The sequence below is a fragment of the Notamacropus eugenii genome, chromosome 3, assembly GCF_028372415.1.
Source record: "Notamacropus eugenii isolate mMacEug1 chromosome 3, mMacEug1.pri_v2, whole genome shotgun sequence".
NCBI classification, from domain to species: domain Eukaryota; kingdom Metazoa; phylum Chordata; class Mammalia; order Diprotodontia; family Macropodidae; genus Notamacropus; species Notamacropus eugenii.
In genome coordinates this window covers 165,985,168-166,005,216 of record NC_092874.1, presented here as the reverse complement: position 1 = coordinate 166,005,216, position 20,049 = coordinate 165,985,168, and the positions used below count along the sequence as shown (strand labels likewise).

General features: G+C 37.5%; 1 protein-coding gene across 1 annotated transcript in view; it reads right to left on the bottom strand.

The window, feature by feature from the left end:
- GRM3 (glutamate metabotropic receptor 3) overlaps positions 1 to 20,049 on the bottom strand; it is a 281,695-nt gene that overhangs the window by 73,277 nt on the left and 188,369 nt on the right. The window contains exon 3 of the mRNA XM_072653230.1: positions 15,484 to 16,339. Within this exon, the coding sequence (XP_072509331.1) occupies positions 15,484 to 16,339 (856 nt within the window). The remainder of the gene's footprint in view (positions 1 to 15,483; positions 16,340 to 20,049) is intronic.

The following is a 20,049-nucleotide window of genomic DNA, read 5'->3' as shown; positions in this document are numbered from 1 at the left end:
CTCCTGGTTCTGCTCCTTTCACTCAGCATCAGGTCATATAAGTCCTTCCAGGCCTCTCTGAAGTCTTCTTGTTCATCATTTCTTATGGCACAATAGTACTCCATTACATTCATATACCATAATTTATTCAGCCATTCCCCAATTGATGGACATCCCCTTGACTTCCAGTTTTTGGCAACTACATAGAGTGCTGCTATAAATATTTTTGTACATGTGGGACCCTTTCCCATTTTTATGATCTCTTGGGGATATAGTCCTAGTAGCGATATTGCTGGGTCAAAGGGTATGCACATTTTTGTAGCCCTTTGGGCATAGTTCCAAATTGCTCTCCAGAATGGTTGGATGCGCTCGCAGCTCCACCAACAATGAATTAGTGTCTTTTTATCTTCTATACGTTGATTCTGGTTTGGCCTTTTGGGGAAGGCTAATCCTGTCACATGACTGGGATAGGGATAGGGACGAACCCATGGTGTCATTGCTTCAGGGAGTTCCCTTTACCAATCTAGGGATGTGTTTTCTCTGCAACTGATAGCCTTTAAGCTAGCAATTAGAGAGCTGCCTAGAACACACTTAGAGGTATATATGTCAGATTCACTCTTAGAGGCATATGTGTGATTAGCTCTTAAAGTACATGATGTAATATCCTACTGATTCTTTTCCTTCTAGGTGAATATTCCCATATCCTTCAACCAAGTCTCTATCTCCTTCTGGGTACTCTCCAAGAAAATAATAATAAATGTAGTAATAACAGCAACATTTTATATTGCTTTAAGGTTCTCAGATTACTTGATATGTTATCTGATTTGATCCTAGCCTCTTTGGGAGGTAGGTGCTACCATTATCCTCATTTTACAGATGAAGGAACTGAGGCTTTGAAAGCTTATGTGACTTGTCCAGAATCACACAGCTAGTAAGTGAGGCTGCATTTGAATTTCAGTCCTCCTCACTCCAAATTCAGCACACTCACTACTGTACCGCCACCCTCCTAAAATTGTTCTGAACTATAGCATGCAGAACAGAATGCAACAAAATCCAGGCATTTTAAAAAATTAAGGCAGAGTAGATGGAGACTATTGCCTTATTCCTACAAGTTAAATTTCTCCAAAAAGAACAGAAGCATGTATTAGCTTTTCTTGGCTGTCACATCACATTATTGATTCATATTAAGCTTGCAGTGTCCTCAGATCTTTTTCAGACAACCTGCTGTCTGACAATCATGCCTCTTCTGTCTTATATCTGTGAATTTAATTCTTTCAAATCCAAGTATAAGACCAAGTATAAATACTTATCTGTATTGAATTTTGTCTTGTGAGATTCAGCCTAATGCTCTTGCTTGCCACCATCTTTTTGGACCCTACCACATCTAGCGTGTTAGTGAAAACTCCCAGCTTTGTCTCCTCTGCAGGTCTGATTAACAGACCATCTGTGTATTTATCCAAGTCACTGATAAAAGTGATAAACAGCACTGGGCCAAGCCCAGATTTCTAGGGAACTTAACAGGTGACTTTTGGTCATCTTGACATTGAATGACTCTTGAGTCTGGCTGTAGGAGCTTAGGATCCATTTAAATGTTCCATCATCTAATACACATCTCTCCATCATTTCCAAAAAAATGGTTTGAGACAAATCATCAAGTTCTTTGCTAAAATCCAGGTAAGCTGTAATATTCTCCTAATAGTTTAGTAACCCTGTCAAAAAAAGGAAATATGGGTAATCTGGCATAATCTTTTCTTGATAAAATTTTGTAATTATCACTTCCTTTTCTAGATGCTCAATAGTCATCTTTTACAATAATCTTTTCCAGAATTTTGTCAGGCATTGAATTCAGGTTCATTAACAATAATATTTGGAGGTTCCAGTTTCTTTCACCCTCCCTTTTTAAAAAAATCTGGGCAGTTGACCTTATTCAGTCCTACTGTACCTTTCCCATCCTCCACAGTCTTTTAAGCATCACTCATAGTGGCTCATCATTCACATCCTACCAATTCTTGAGTACTAGAGTGTGTAGTTCATCTGGGCTAGATGATTCAGGTTCAGCTAGGTGCTCTTTTATCAACTACTTCCTTACCTTGGGTATCAGGTCCTTTTTTAGAAATTTGTATTCTGTGTTTACCCTTTAAGAATCATATTCTTTGAGAGAAAGACAAGCAAAATGAGAATTGTGGGGAATTGATGAATGGGTTTGCTAGTTGTAATTCTAGCCTTAAGAGAATTACCCAGGGGCACTGAGAGGCTGAGTGCTTTGTATCTATCCAGGGCAACATCACCCTTCCACCCTTTCAGGTTTGCAGTCTTAATGTCACCTTTCATACTTAGCTCTTACCCACTCAGTATATCCAATCAGCTGCCAAATCTTGTCATTTCTTCCTCCACAGTACCTCCCAGATTCTTCCCTCTTTCTGCTGCCTATACGCCTATTCATCGTCCTAGTTTTGTTGTTGTTCAGTCGCATCTGACGTGTTCTGACCCCATTTGGGGCTTTTCTTGGCAAAGATACTGGAGTGGTTTTCCATTTTCTTCTCCAGCTCATTTTTACAGATGAGGAAATTGAGGCAAATATGGTTAAGTGACTTGCCTAGGGTCATACAGCTAGTAAGTGTCTGAGGCCAGATTTGAACTCAGGAAATAGAATCTTCCTGAATTCAGGCCCAGCACTCCATGCACTGTGCTACCTTACTGTTCTTAGCACCATAATTTGGGATCTCATCATTTCTCATCTGTACTATTGTGATATCCTTCATTAAAAAGACCCATTTGGGTCTTCCTGCCTCCGTTCTCTTCCTACTCCAATACAACTCTCACATAGCTACTAGTGATTTTTTCCTAAGGTACAAGTCTGATCATGGCATTTCCCTTCTCAACAAGCTGTAGCAATCTCTCTTGCTTCTGGGATCCAAAAAGAACTTGTCTTTTTGGCATTTAAAATGCTTTACAATGTCTCCAAACTACCTTTCTAGGTTTATGATAATTTACTCTCCTTCACACATTCTCCTCTCCAGTCAAACTGGTACAATTGTGAGTCATACATAACACACCATTTCTCATCTATTTGACTTTATACTGGCTCTTTCCCATGCCTGGGATGTATTTCCTCTTTACCACTGTCTCTTAAAATTCTTGTTTTATTTTTTAAAGGTTCTTTTTAAGTGCCACCTTCTACATGAAGCCTCTCCTTATCCTCATCCTGATCCCCATAGATCTCCCCTATTTTACTCCTTCCCCCTCCTACCACATTCACCTGACATCATTCTGTAGCTGCCTACATTTTGTTCCTCAGAATAGAATGTGACTCCTTGAGGGTAAGGAAATGTTTCATACTTGCCTCCTTATCCTTATCACCTAGCACAGTGCCTCTCACACAGTAGGCACTTAGTGAATGCTTGTTGATTAATTTTATTGTGTAATGACTAGAGTTCAGATTTTCCATTCAAGAGAATGTGAGTTCAAATCCTGCCTCTGAAATTTACTAGGTTATCACACTAGAAGTGATTCTTTATAGATTGTCCCTTATCCTCTCTGAGCTTTGTAAAATGAAGGAATTTACTCTAGAGGGGCTCTAAACTTTCTCCATTTAAATCTAAGATCCCAAGATTACTTAATAGGTGACATGTGCATGAACTCACAGTTTAAAAGGTGTCAGAGGAAGGATCTGAAGTAAGGAATTTCAGATTCCAAAGATAGTCCTCCATTTACTATGCCAAATGATCTCTTTTAAGTTTAAGATGTGGAGCTAAATCCTGAGCTAAATCCTGCAATTTAACATGATAATTAATTTGACTAATGGACTGATATAACGGGAATGACACAGCAGTCACCTTTCTCCATTGTTATAAGAAATTAAAATGCTTAAAAAATTCATTGTTTTAAAAGCTATAATCTGAGAGCCCTAAGGTAAGTAGATCTCTCTTTACCTTTATCTTCTGGGTCCTGACTAGAAACCTGAAACCCTTTCCCATTCTAAATCCTTCAAGTTTTTCTGATCTCTTTTCAAAGCCCATCTCTAACCTCACCTGCTTTAGGAAATGTTTACTAATTAGGTGAAATATGGCTTCTTTACCCCAAACACAGGCAGCACAATTCCTAGTCTTCATGTTTTAACATGAAGCAGAAGCCCAAATAACCCGATTTTGGGGTTGCTCTGGCCAAGACTTAACAATTCACCATTATTTCTCAAATGTTGATTCTTACTGATCTCAATTCAACAAACATTGGCTAAATGCTTAACTAGACACAAAGTAATCAACTAAACAATTAATAAGTAACTACTAAGTATCTACTATGTGCCAAGTGCTGGAGATACAAAAGCAAAAGTGAAGCAGTCACTGCCCTCTTGGGTTTTCATTGCACGTTGGAGATAACTTGAATAGTGTGTATAGTTGCATACAAATTATTTACAATATTGATACAAAATGTTGAGAGAGAAGGGACCACCAGCAGGGATGAACAAGAAAAGGCTTCATGTAGGGAATGGATCTTGAAGGAGACTAGTGATTCTAAGAGGTAGGGGTGAGGAGCCTCCACAACTCAGGCAATTGAGGATAGTCATTGCAAAGGTATGGAAGTGGGAAATTGAGTGTCATCTAAGAAGAATGATAAAAAGGCTAGTTTGACTGGACCCTAGTGGGACTAAAGGGGAATAATGTAAATAAATCTGGAAAGACAGATTGGGTCTAGGTACTATGGTATGTCGTGGGAATTCAAAGGCAAAATTAAACAAAACAAAATAAAAGCAAAACCTCCTGACCTTAAGAAGCTTATATTTATTTATGTCTATACAGAATAATTAAGGTCTAGAGAGCCTACAAGATATTTTTCAGTAGGTCATAATACTATGCAGTAGAAAAATTGAGAATTAAAACATAGATTTTCAACTTAAATTTTGTGCTATTTTTGCTTAGTCATTTTTCAATGTATCTAACTCTCTGTGATCCCTTTGAGGGTTTTCTTGCTAAAAATACTAACATGGTTTGCCATTTCTTTCTCTGGCTCATTTTACAGATAAGAAAACTGAGGCAAACAGGGTCAAGTGATTTACCTAGTGTGTGTCTGAGGCCTGATTTGAATTCAGGAAGAGAAGTCTTCCTGAATTCAGGTCCAGCACTCTATCTACTGTGTCACTTTGCTGGCCATTGTGCCATTACCTTTAAGGAACACATTTCCAAATATTCACAGAGCAACCAACTGCCATGACTTCAGTAGTCAGCATTCATTGTGCCAGAAGTCTTGCTTTTTTAATAAGAAGCAGGGATTATTATACTGCCTTTCTCTTTTAATGAGAATGAGAGAGGAAAAACACTGGATTTGGAATCAGAAGACTTCAGTTCTAGTCTAGGCTTGGCAAGTTAATAATTTTATGATGTGGGATAGGAATCTGTGGCCTTGAGATCCCATGAGGCTTCAACAGGTTCCCCACCCCTGGTAGGGAGAATGCAGGCACCTTGAGCGCAGTACTGTTTTAATTTTGACTTTATGTCTCCGGGTCCTAGCACACTATCTGGCACCTAATACTGTTTAATAATCGTTGTTGAACTGATCTGAAAATTCACTTGGTTTTCTCATCTATAAAATGTGAATGATAACACCTACTCTGCCTATCTTGCAGGACTATTGTGCAGATCAGATGTGGCAATGAATGCACATAGTATATAGCCCTGTGCAAATAAAAAAGTGTTATTATCAATCAATTTAGACTCTTGGCAAATGCTCACATAGGGTTTTGATGTTTACAAATTCTAACTTGGGTGTGATTTTTCTGATGAGTGCTCAAAATGCCAAGGAATAACTGTGTTGCATTCAATTCAACAAACATTTGTTTAGCTAATTGCTGAGAATACAGAGCCCCAAATCCCCCACTCTTAAGGAGTTTACCCTGCCTGTATGGGGAAATGAGGGGGTGGAGAAGAAGAATATTTAGCACGTACACAGGAAAACACATAGAACTCCTACACGGATGAAATCACACGTCTGGCCTAAAAACATAGATAGAAGGGTTTTTTTGAGGAAGGAGTGAACTCTAACTGGGGACTCAGGGAAGGCCAGACAGTGAAGGAAAATAAGGAGGGAGTTTGGGGGCTCAGGTGAATTCAGATCCTTCCCTTCCATTATGATAAAATGAAAATAAAGCTACAGTCTGGCCCTCAGGGAGCCATATGTATTAATTCATTTCCTGACTCAGTAGTTTAGCTCTCTAGACTTCAGTTTCGAAGAAATCAACTAGAAGGCTGAAGAATGGAAGAAAGCTATTGTCTTGCCCTGACACCTACAACTTGTTTGACTTTGGGAAAGTTACATTATTTCAACTTCCTCATTTGTAAAATGAGGGGTTTGGACTGGTCCCTTCCAATTTCAGATCTAAGGGGTTAAAATCCTTTTCCTTAACCCCTTTAAAAGTGTTACCGCTTTTGATTTCTTTTCATGGATAATAAAAATTTATATGTGTGAAACAAGTTTCTAGGCATTCTTCAAGGAGTGTCCTTCAGTTTAGTAGCTCCAGAAATTAAAGGCCAAGTGTTGGTTTTACTAAGAGTAATCCACCCTTAAACAATTGGTTCTTCTTGTGGAACAAATTTGTGTATTTGTGAGAAAATTATTTGAGACTAATGGAATAACACAAGGTAAAGAATGAAACTAGTGGAACATTTTGATATGGGACTGAATTTATAACCTATTAGAACACAAGATCTTTGAGGGAATGGATTTTCTTTTTTGCTTTATCCTTGCATCACTAATGGGTGATTACTAGGGTAAGGTCTGGAACTTACTAAGTCCCTAATAAATCCATGCTGATTGATTTTAATCATAGGGTCATAGAATGAAAACTGAAAAAGCCCTCAGAAGCCACCTAGTCCAACCCCCTCATTTTACAAATGAGGAAACAAAGGCCTGTATCTATTAGGTAAATGGATCAAGATCCACATAGGCAGGAAGACTCAGAGAGGGATTTGAACCCAAACCTCTAAATAGAGCCAATACTTTTTCAGTTGTATTACACTAATTTTACAAAGGATTCTAATTGCTGCAGGGGATATGAAGCTCTAAATGACTGCCATACATTTTAAAAGTGACTTAAATGAACTTAATCTAGAAGATTTCCTTCCTTCAGAATAGGGTAGACTAATTCCAAAGGGTATTTATTTGCTCATGTTTTCCTGGTGGCAAAAGGAAGAAAGGAGTAATGGTTACTGTTTCCCAATTTCTGCCTCCTTAGAGTCATGGAAAGGACCCTGGATTTGGAGGCAGAGGATCCACCCAAATCTCAGTCCTAGTTTGAATCTCAATCTTGCCCCTTGCTATTTATCTGACTTGTAATATGTCATTTAACCTCTCTTGGCCTCAATTTCCTCCTCTGCAAAATGAAAGAGTGTATGAGGTGGTCCTTCTAGTTCTGAATCTTTAATCCTATGATTTTATCCCCATTCCTAAACCTAATATCTCCAGTTTCCAGAAATTCTATTCTATACCCTGTCATAATAGAAATCTGCACAGCTTCCTAGGCAATGTCATATAGAATTGCTATAGGAAATGTTTTGTCTGACCATCTTTCAGGACAGCAAGAGAGATAACTGTCTTCTTTAAGGTCTATACAGAGGTTCCTCACCTGGGGTCTATGAACTTAAAATTTTTAAATATTTTTATATTTGCACTTCAATATTATTATCTTACTTTGTAACCATATGTATTCTATTTTATGCATTTAAAAACATAATTCTGAAAAGGGGTCTGCAGGCTTCCCTAGACTACCAAAAGACCCAAAACAGAAAAAGTTAAGAACTTCTGATCTATAGAGATGGAGATCGCCTATTTTTACCAAATTTCAGGAAATTCTTTCCAAAATCTTGTCTGAAAATTTGTCCTTTTTTATACTTTATTTTTCCAGTTCAAGTCTAGAGGAATGTGTGGTGGCCTGAAGGTGCAAGCACGTGGGAAAACAAATGTACAGATTGGATCATAAAGCGATACTTTGCCCAGAGTTCAGGACCACATGGAAGAATGCCTGGCTTTGGGTTTCTTCTTCTGTGTCAACACTGCATTGATTCTGATGTCGCTTCTTCAACACTGGAAATGTGCCCTTTGTCCAGCTTCAAGTTTTAATATAGAACTCAATTGTTTCCAAATGAAACAAAAGAGGAACTGGGAGTTCAGCAACAAAATGGTAATGATAATCAGCAGCAGAACTGACCCCAAGTGTGGGAAAATGAGGTTAGTAGCCGGCAGCTGGCGTTCCATCCACTGGGTGACCTCACAGCTGGAATCTTTTCTCCAGTGCTAAGCCCCTACACAACAGATGTGGAGCTGAGAGTAAACAAACAGGTTACATCAGTTAGGGTGCTCCTAGAAGGGCTGAAGAGTCTCATTACAAGCCCTAGGGAGCTGTCCAAAGAGAAAGGAAAAGAAAAAGAAGAGAACATTTGCCTTTACATTTGGGAAGTTTTTGATCAGCCGAACTGGAAAGCTTTTCTGGGCATTTGTGGGAACTACAAAAAGTTCAAGAGGAGGAAACCAGATCAAGGGCTATTTGCTCTTTCAGCAACTTCAAAGTTCATTCATCTAAATATGCTCTTTCCATCTTGGCTTCCTTGCTGTGCCTTGGGTAGCTTCGTGCTTTTTAAGAGTGCAGGCATGCTGGACAGGGCCAACTGAAATGTGTTCTGTGGAGGAGTGCCATAGCCCAGGGGGAAAAAAAGAATGCTTTTGTTGGTCTGCCTGCCCTCTGTGGTTACAGATTAAACCAGGAAAGGACCTCTTGGGGCATCTGGGTTGGAGGGATGTTGCTACGGGACCTTGGGCTAATCACTGTCCCTCTCTGGGGCTCTTTAGAATAAGAATAAGACATTCTAGAGAATGTATCCCAAGCTCCCAGCACAAATGCCTGACACAATGTAGATTCTTTATACATACTTGCTGAGTGATTTATCTGTACAATGAGAGAGTTGGATTAGGTATCCCTAAAAATCCATTTCAGCCCTAATGATCTGTGATTCCATCATTCAAGGACTTTTTGTCTTTGTTCCTGGTTGTTGGGAACAGAGAGTCATGAAAGTAAGTATGTGAGGTGCCACAGTCTACCATTCTATTGATCTCTCTGCTTTGTATCTGAAAGTGGTACCAGGTATGTGTATATAAAGGAGATTCAAAGCTGTTTTGTCTCTGCCTCACAGCAGATGCACCCAAGCCCATTTGGGCTGTAGTAGGTGACAGAGGCCTGAAGTCAGGAAGACTCCTCTTCCTGAGTTCAAATCTATCTTCAGGCAATAGCTGTGTGAGCCTGGGCAAGTCACTTAACTTTTTGCCTCAGTTTCTTCATCTGTAAATGAGCTGGAGAAGAAAATGGTGAACCATTCCAATATTTTAGTCAAGAAAACCCCAAATAAAGAGTAGAACTTTACAGAAATGATTGAACAACAACCAAAGCAGACACTTCCCCTTTGTGTACTACAGAAAGATCATGGAGCAGGAGAGGGGCTGTTGAGGTAGGCTACTGGCTCTCCTACCCAGTGAAGGCAGAGATATCTGCCGACTTGAGAAACTTTGGCTCAGTCACTCCCACCCTCTGCCTCACCATTCAGGACAGCCAGGTTGCCCCTCCTCCTAGATACTAAGCAGTCAGGGCTGAACATGGGAATATTCTCTTGGTCTGCCATTGATTAATTGTGTTATCTTTAGTAGCTCTCTCTCATGTTCACAGCTTGGTTTTCCACATCCAAGAAGCATCCATCCTTATATGCCTTTTAAACATTTTGAGATTCTCGGATTGAGGGGCACTGCACAGCATCCACATGCATTACTCTTTATATGGAAATTCTCGCTTCCTCCCTCTGAAAGACTATTTGATATTTTCTGGTTGTGACATGTTGAGCAATTCACATAGTAACTGAGTTCTCTACATGTAAAATAGATATGTTAAAGTTAACGTAATTTATTTCTCATCTGCAAAATACAGGGGTTGAACTAGGTGACTTTTAAGGTCCCTTCCACATCTTTGAGTCCATGCGACAAGGGTGTAATAGTAGAGAGAGTCCCAGAACTGAAGTCAGGAAGACCTGAGTTCAAATTTAGCCTCAGACCTTACTAGCTGTGTAATCCTGGATAAGTCCCTTAATCATTATTTACCTCAGTTTCCTCTTTTATAAAATGAGGCTATCACTGAGCAAGTTGCATAATTTCTGCCTCCCTTAGGTTCCTCTCCTATAAAATGGGACTATTCATAACAGGTCCCTGTGAGGACAAAATGAGATAATTTTTATAAAGGTCTTTGAAAACCTTAAAGTGCTATATAAAAGCTAGCAATAATAATAACAGACATTTATACATTACTTTAAAGTCTATTATTTCATTTGAGCCCAGGGAAATAGTTATTATAGATGTTATTATCATCATTTTAAAGATAAGAAAGTTAAGGATTAGAGAGATTGAGATGAGATTTGAACCCAAGGCTTCCATATTCCACCTTTTAGAGCTCATATACTATCCTTCCTCTCCATGCTATTCATTTGGCTCATTAATTCTTTCAACAAATTTTTATTAAGCACCTATTATATGTAAAGCTTTATGCTAGGCATTGAGGAATTGGGCAGGAGGGAGCATATAAATTTAAGATAAGCTCTAATCCCTGCCTTCATTAACCTTGCTATTTAGGTGGATAAGACATAAATAACTCTAATACCCAATGCTGCGTGATCAGATAATCAGAGATGGAAAACCCTAATGCTAATGTGTTTCCTGGGAATGCTGTGCAGCATAGTACACAGGGACAAATGCGTATTTTGATGAAACTACAGAATGGCACTAACACTACATAATTGGTTGAGCATCTAATAATCATATGTATTTGCCATAGTGCTTAATTACCTTAAAGTTAAAAGCTTTGCCACAAGATGATGGACTCTATAAAATTTTTTAAAAGTTTTTGAAAGGCCCTAATAAACAAAAGACTTTGATGACAGTTACTTTATTTAAATTTTGTTGACAACTTTGGTTTTTATGTCACCTTCATTTCCAGACATAGCCCTTTCCTTATTCCTAGCCAGCAAAATATATCTTATAATAAAGAAGAGAAAAGGAAGAGGAAAAAAACCAGATACTACAAAACTAAGGAATTTACCACTTGAGTCTGGCAGTATATGCAATTTCTATCCAGTTTTCCCAAGAAGAGAAAGAAGCACATTTGTTTACCTCATCTTTGGGGCCAAAGTAATTTGGTAATTATCAAATTTTTTTCTTTCTCTTAAATCTCAAAATCTGTGTTAGATACTGAAATGATGAACAGGAGGCTGTTTCCATTCTGTTTCCAAATTCTGGTAGTTGAAAACATCCCAATGAAGTTGGGAGAGGTAGGTTAATCGATTTTGCTATAAAGCAAAAATCACTGAAAATATTTGGTCTGTGAGATTTCCAACCCATGACTGGATCTTGTCCATCCAATTATTTGACATGGAAACCCTAGAAGTATAGGTATTCCACAGGCATTGGCTACCCAGAATACTAATGTGATGATAAAAAGAAGTTGATCTCAGATACCATGATGGTGTATGTTGGAGAGAGGAAGTTCTCTGAGGTAACTAGGAGTTTGAGAGAAATCAAGAAATGCAAATGTGTTTTGCTTTATTTATTTATATCAATTATGTTTATAATTGATATGTTCTTGAACTTTGCTTTATTCAAGTGTGTTCTTGAAAATGTATACATATTTTGAATTCTTATGAACAGAAAAATATGTTAAGTGTAACTAGGAAGTTTGCTATTTATGGAAATTGCTTTATAAAGGGCAAAGGATTTTTTTTTTTGCATGGAAGTTCTCTTTGTTTTTGTAAATCTGTGTTTTTACACACAATTTTTACAATAAGAACAATACTGTAAAGATAAATTATCTATCAAAGACTTAGGAACTCTGATCATGCAATGACCACCAATGATTCCAAAAGATTCATCATGAAATATTACCCATCATTGGGCAGAAGGATGATGAAATCTGCATGTAGATGGAATTTATAATTTGGGAGAAGACACGATCAGTCTGGGGATTTGTTTTGTTTGACTACATGTTTGTAAAAAGAACTTTGTTTTTCTGGCTTTCCAAATGGGGGAGGTGGTTAGTAGAGTGAGAGATTGAAAAAGGAAAACATAATAAATGAAAAAAAATCTTCTGTAGCACAGTGCTTGGCACATAAGTACTTAAGAAATATTTGTTGATTGATCAAAACACAAAAACAAAGTGCAGGGACAACAACAACACCTTGCCCTATCAAATGGACTAGCTGTATCATTGTGGAGAGAAGCTCTTACTCAAGTCAAAAAAAGTCTCAGGGTTAACATGCGGAATTTATGACTGGAATGGATTTTGTTTTCCAACTCATTTTAGACATTTTTTGAATGTCTACTCTGTATGTGTCTAGTACCATAAAGAGTCTGTCTCTCCTAGATTTAGTTTGATTAACACATTCTTGACATCTGAGAGTCTTACAGTGTTGTGGAGATTCTATGTTCTTAAAATGATAAAATGCATTTGTGCAATGAATATTCATTCCTCTCCATGAAACAAACACAAATAAATTTCACAAAAATTGTATCCTTTTTTTGCAAACACAATCAGCTTAGATTTTTATTCTTTTCTTCTAATGCCCTTTCTTCCATTTCATTTTTTATTCTGTTTTTTAAAGATATTTATGAGTTTAGCTATTTCAACAACACCCCTTAGGAATTTATTCTATTGTTTACCCTTCCTCACTGAGAAAATATTCCAACCACTAATTCTAAAGCTTCTTCTTTTCCTGTCTGTAGTTTAAGCCCATTTCCTCTTGTGCTAAGTCTGCAGAAAGGAGGAGTAGCTAGTAGGGTTTCACAAATGGAAAAGGACACAGCAAAGCAGGAACACAGGGATCAAATCTCTGTAGCTAGCCTGGATTGTAGAACTGAAGCCCACAACAGCATCATAGAAGCTAACAGAACTATGATTGGCTTTGTTGTCTAGATCATCTTACTACTTCTTGACTTGACTTTGCCAGTGGAGACCCAGTTAGCAGTGAACGGGGAAGTGCTGTGTTTACGTGCAAAATGTTAACTGTGTTTCAAGAACACCAGACACAGAGAGCAAGGGAGGGATGGGAAAAGAAAGGAAAGAAATGGAAGGAATGAAAGAAAAGATGAATGAGTTAGGAGGAATGAGTAATTGACCTCAAAATAAATTTAAAAAAATATAAAGAAAAGATCACATGTATTTTTAGAAATACAGATGGATGGTACGTGAATAAGAAGCAGTGTGCACATAAAAATGTTTGTTTACAGTAGAACAATCTAAGAACATTTAGAATGCTCTATTTCCTCTTCTAAATTACAGTCTGTTCTCATTTCTTATGTCAGTGGGAATTAATCTGAAGCTATTTAATAACAATAATAGCAATAATAATAAGTAGCATTTATGTAGTGCCTTAAGATTTACAAAGTATTTACAAATATCTTTTCATTTGATCTCACAACAACCCTGGGTAGGTGCTATCATTATCCGCATTTTACAGATGAAGAAACTCAGGCCACAGGAGGTTAACTGACATGTAGGGTCATAAAACTAGTAAGAATCTGAGAGCAGACTAGAACTCGGGTCTTTCTCACTTGAGATCTAGCACACTACCACTGTACTACCCAGATGCTTGTAACTATTAACTTACATTGTGTTCCCCGCCCCCCTTTTAAAGTTCTATTATGTTTTTATGGTACTGGCAGTGAGACAACAGCACAGTTAAGAAAAATAATCTTTCGGGATTATTTGTGACACCTCATTTTCAGTGGTGTGTGTGTGTGTGTGTGTGTGTGTGTGTGTGTGTGTGTGCACGCATGTGCGTGCAATTACGGGGTGTGAGATGCTATCATGGTGTAATGGAAGGAGAAGTGAATCTGAATTTAGAGGACCTGAGTCCAAATCCTACAAATGATGCTTCCTATTTGTGTGAATTTGGGGGAGTCTTTTAACTTAACTTTCTTGGGCCCTAATTTCCTCTGCTGTGAAATGAGTTCATTGAACTAGATGTTCCTTGAGCTCTCCTCTGGGTCTATATCTAGGGGTCTATAAGCAAGCCTGACTTGTGTTTTGCAACACTGGCCTGGTAGCTCTCAGTCTCACCCTGGGTTTTTAGTGTAACACTGAGCTGGTAGTGGGACGTCTAAACTAATGCTGGATGGAAGATGATGCTGTGTGTTACTTCTTCCTCTTTCTCAGTGATCTGAGAGCACGGCTTTCTATATCTTTGAGTGGGAGGCATTTTATGCAAACTATAAAGTCTAGTATGACTCTTCAATGATACAGAAAATGATTTACATTTCAGGATAAGGACATTATTTGATGATTGTGATATTTTGGTCTTTTGTAAGTAGTAATCATGTCTATTTTTTAAATGACTTGGATTTGAGCTTCAATCTTCAAAGGAAGCACCTTTGACATGGATATTGGAATAGAATGCATCTCAAATTTTTTAAAATCTCTTTGGAATATGTGAAAAGCTTGCCATATTTAGAAATAGCTTCCTTATACGCAAATGCCATCCTGAGACTCAGCAGGTAAGAAAAACATTTGAATAGCTTTGATCTGCCTACTTGTTTCACCTATTTGGGATTGCTACAAACAGAAACAAAGCCTCATCTCAATATATTCTTTGAGCAATATCTAGAAATTTATTTATATGTATATGGAAATATATGTAATAGAAGAAACAAAATATTAATTCTGCAAAGTAACAATCTAGGTCTTTTTCTCTCCTTTTCTAATTAGTCCACAGAATAATGTGATTCCCTCCCACCCCTCTTCCTTCACCCACTGTGTAAATTATGAGATTCTCTCGAATCCTTAAATGTTATCTATGTTATCTACATCCACATTATTCAGAGATACACCTAAAGAAGTCAACAGGATTAAATGCTCCATGTAGTATCCTTGAGGTCAGCATCCAAGAGGGGGTCAAACATAGCATATCCCACATTTAGGAAGCTACAAATTCTCCCACCATGGAGCTATAGGAAAAGCACAAAGGGATCTTTGGTTATCACCTAGTGTACCCATCAAGCTATCCCCTTAGCAATGCATGAGGACCACAGAGTGCCACAACAATAGTTCTCTTTGGGCCATTTGTTAAAATTCTTGAATTTATAATGGGACACTGCAGCAAGAACTATCTGAGGGGCTGACATGCAAGGGTGTTAATCATGCATCATTAACCCAAAATAGGGGCTCTTAAAACTTTTTGTGTTATGGACCCCTTTAACAGTCTGGTGAAATCTATGGGTCCCTCCTCAGAATAAGGTTTTTTTTAAATGAACCAAATAAAATACATAAGATTACAAAGGAAATGGATATATTATATAGACTATATATAATTATTCATTATATAATATATAGAAATAGTTATTTTAAAAAATAGTTCATGGATCAGAGAACCTCAGGTCTAAAACATTCTAGGAAGTTGCATCTTAAAGGAGGAATTAAAGTCATATATTTACCTGTGAAATTGATTTTTAGCAAATAATCTGTGTACAGCTTTTTTCCATCTAGAATCTTCATGGCTTCACAGAGCTTGGTGGTGTTTGGGCAGAGCGTTCTCTGCATCTTGTGGAGGGCATGGGCCATGGCATACACTGCATTCACCACAAACATGATCTTGGACTCCTGCTCATAATTGGTGCTATCAATTGCTAGATGCTTGTCACAGGCCCTCCGGTGTGACCTTTTTCCCTGTAAGCTGCACTGGAATTTCTGTTCCCAGAAGTCCCTAAACCAGGGGTTCCTGTGGTTGTTGTAAGGGTTGAGGCTCTGGAAGTAACGGTCAAACTCCCGGATGGGATGGGAAGCCAGTTCTAAGGTGATGGCTCCATAGGCCACATGCTCATTGCCTTTGACAATGCTCTCCTGGGCACCCCACCCATCGCTGGCGATCCATGTGAAGGAAGCATTGAAGCGGCTTGCAGCAGCAATCAGCTCCCGGGAGTCATCACTTCTCATAAAGAGGACAACCACTCGAGCATTAGGCTTTTGGAGCAGCTCTCGGATGACACTGTCATAGGACTTTCGGATATTGGATCTGCCTACCTTTTCAGAGGTGGCAATGCAGATGTTGCGAAGACGTGCCTCCTGCTCAAAGGCCTCAATTCCTGTCTCACCATAGTCACCTTCTGAGGCCACAGTTGACACGTAGGTCCAGTTGAAGAAACGCAAGATCTCAGCCATGGCCTTAGCCTGGTAGAAGTCTGGGGGCACGGTCCTGGCAAAATAATCATAGCGTGACTTGTCGCTTAGTTTGGCACTGGTGGATGCGTAGCTTATCTGAGGGATCTGGAAGAGTCTTAGCAGATTTGCCACCTGTTTTATATGAAATAATAAGGATAATGAAAATAAGAATAATAATGAAGAGAACAGTATCTCATACATTGAAAGCTTTAATCATAAATTTTGATGTGGGGGAGAACCTTACAGATCATCCAGTCTAGTCCATTCATTTTCTTTTGTTAGAAAATAATGAAATGGTTTATTATGATTATTTTTTTGTGGGTGAACCTGAGTCTCACTATTTTGTGGACTCAATCCTACCAGTGGGTAGCACAGAAAGCTTGACTTACTCTATTTTTTAATTAATTTTTTAAAAACATTCCTTTCTCTTTAAATTTTGAGCTCGATTCTTAGTCTCTCCCCCCACCCACTGAGAAGGCAAGTAAAATGATATCAATTTATCTATATGAAATCATCCAAAGCATATTTTCATATTAGTCATATCACCAAAAAAGCAACAAAAAAGAAAGTGAGATAGTTATACTTCAAATTTCACTCAGAATTCATCAGTTCTCTCTCTGGAGATGAATAACATTTATTTTTTCATCATGAGTCCTTTGGAATTGTTTTGGATTATTGTACTGATCAGAATAGCTGAGTCTTTCACACCATTTTAACATTGCCATTACTTTGCACACTGATCTCTTAGTTCTCAGTTTACTTTGCATAAGTACATATAGGTCTTCCTATGTTTTTTTCTCCTAAAGCCACTCCCCCATTATAATTTCTTATAACACAATAATACTCCATCACAATCATATACCGCAATTTTTTCATCCATTCTCCAGTTGATGATCATCCCTTCAATTTTCAATTCTTTGCCACAACAAAAAACTTCTATGAATATTCTTGTACATTTGAGTCCTACTTTATCTTTGATCTTTTTGGGGTAAAGACATAGTAGTGGTATTGCTGGGTCACAGGGTATACAGAGTTTTATAGTCCTTTGGGTATAGTTCCAAATTGTTCTTCAGAATGGTTGGACTAATTCATAACTCCACCAACAGTTTATTAGTGTACCTATTTTCCTCCAACCCCTTCAGCATTTGTTATTTCTGCTGAGTATGAGGTCAAAGTTATTTTAATTTGCATTTATTCAATGAATAGTTATTTAAAACTTTTAAAATATGACTATAGATAGCTTTGATTTCTTCTTCTGAAAGCTGTCTGTTCATATTCTTTGACTATTTATCAATTAGGGAATGTCTTATTCTTATAAATTTGACTCAGTTCCCTATATATTTGAGAAATGTGGCTTTATCAGAGGATCCACTTTAGAGAATTTTGATACTACTTCATTGTCTATGGAACCTTTTAGTAAAATATAGTTTCTCTGATGAGGTCTATTTTTACTTTTGCTTTGTCTGAGATCATGATTGTTACCCCAGACCTTTTCACTTCAGCTGAAGCATAATAGATTACCCCAGCCTCTTATTTTAACTCTGTGTTTGTCTATTTCAAGTGTGTCTCTTATAAACAACAAATAGGTGGATTCTGATTTCTCATCCATCCTGCCATCCACTTCCATTTTATGAGTGAGCTCATCACATTCACATTCACAGTTATGATTACTGTGTAATTCCTCCATCCTATTTTCTTCTGTTTACCCTTCTCTTTCTCTCTCTTTTCATCCTGTCCCTCTTTAAGCATTTGATTTGCTTTGCTTCTGACCATTGCCTCCCTTAGTCCACTCTCCCTTTTACCATTTCCCTTGTAATCTCATCTCCTTCACTATTTTCATATTGCATGAGATAGATTTATATACGGTGTGTGTGTGTGTGTGTGTGTGTGTGTGTGTGTGTGTGTGTGTGTATTCTGCCCTCTTTGAACCAATTCAAATGAGAGTGAGGTTCAAATGTTGCTTACCCTCCCAACTTCCCCTTCCCTTCACTGTAAAAGCTCTTCCTTTCATGCCTCTTTTATGTAAGAAAATTTCCTCCATTCTATCTCTCCCTTCCCCCTTTTCCCAGTGCATGTCTCTTTCTCACTCTTTTTTTGGTGGTTATCCCAACATAGTTTACTCACATTCATGCCCTCCTATCTGCCCTAATAATAGTAAAATTCTTAGGAATTACAAGTTTCATTTTTCCATATAGGAATATAAACAGTTTAAATATCTCTTATGATTTCTCTTACATGTTTACATTTTTATGCTTCTCTTGAGTCTTGTGCTTGAATGTCAAATTTTCTATTCACCTCTCATCTTTTCATTAGGAATAAGTGAAAATTATCTTTTTCATTAAATATTTTTCTCCCCTGAAGGATTATACTCAGTCTTGCTAGGTAGATTATTCTTGGCTGTAATCTTAGCTCCTTTGCCTTCCAAAATTTCATATTCTAAGATCTCAGCTTCTTTAACATGGAAGCTGCTAAATCTTGTATAATCCTGACTGTGGCCCCATAATATGTGTACTGTTTCTTTCTGGTAGCTTGATTTCCTCCTTATCTGGGAGTTCTTAAAGTTGGCAATTATTTTCCTGGGAGTTTTCATTTATGGATCTCTTTCAATAAATCTAATATGTTGGGGCAGTTTTCCTTGATTATTTCTTGAAATAGGATGTTGAGTTCATTTTTTGATCACTACTTAAAAATAATAATTCTTAAATTATCTCTCTCCAATCTGTTTTCTAGGTCAGTTGTTTTCTTTTTTTTTTTGATTTGTTTTCAATTTTCAACAATCACTTCCATAAGTTTTAAGTTTTCTCTCTCTCCTCCCCCTCCCTCCCCAAGATGGCATGTAATCTTATGTGGGCTCTATACATACATTCTTATTAAGCATATTTTCACATTAGTCATATTGCATAGAAGAATTAAAATGAAGGGGAGAAACCATGAGTAAAAGTAAAACAAAACCAAACATAACAAAAGAGAAAATAGTCTGCTTCATTCTGCATTCTGACTCCATAGTTCTTTTTCTGGATGTGGATGGCATTTTGCATCATACAGTCCTTTGGAAATGTTTTAGGGTCTTTTCCTTGCTGTGGTGGGCTAAGACTATCAAAAACAGTCCTCACACACTGTGGCTATTACTCTGTATGACATTCTCCTGGTTCTGTTCACTTCACCCAGCATTAGTTCATATAAATCTATCTGGGTACTTTTGAAGTCCACCTGCTTGTCATTTCTTGCAGTATTTCATTACATTCACCACAACTTTGGGCCAGTTGTTTTTCTTATGTGATAAGATCACATTTTCTTCTATTTTTTTCACTTTTGATTTTGTTTTATTATTTCTTGATGTCTCATAGAGTTATCAGTTTCTAATTACCCAGTCCTAATTTTTAAGGAATTACTTTCTTCAGTGAACTTTTGTACCTCTTTTTCCATCTGGCCAATTCTGCTTTTCAAGGCATTCTTTTCTTCTTTGAATTTTTGTACCTCATTTTCTATTTGGCCTATTTTTAAATTCCTTTTTCTTTGGTGAAATTTTGTGCCTCTTTTACCATTAGGCCAATTCTTTTTTTGAAGGTGTTATTTTCATCAGTATTTTTTGTACCTCTTTTACTGAATTGTTAATTTTCTTTTTAAGAAAAAAAGTTTTGTTCCAAATTACAGCTAAAAACAATTTTTAACATTTGTTTTTTAAAATTTGGAATTCCAAATTCTCTGTCTCCTTCTTTCCCCCCCCTCATTGAGGAGGGTGACTTGATATAGGTCATACATGTGAAATCATGCAAAACATATTTCTATATTATATTGTGAAAGAAAACAGACAAAAATGGGAGAAAGGTATAAAATAGTGT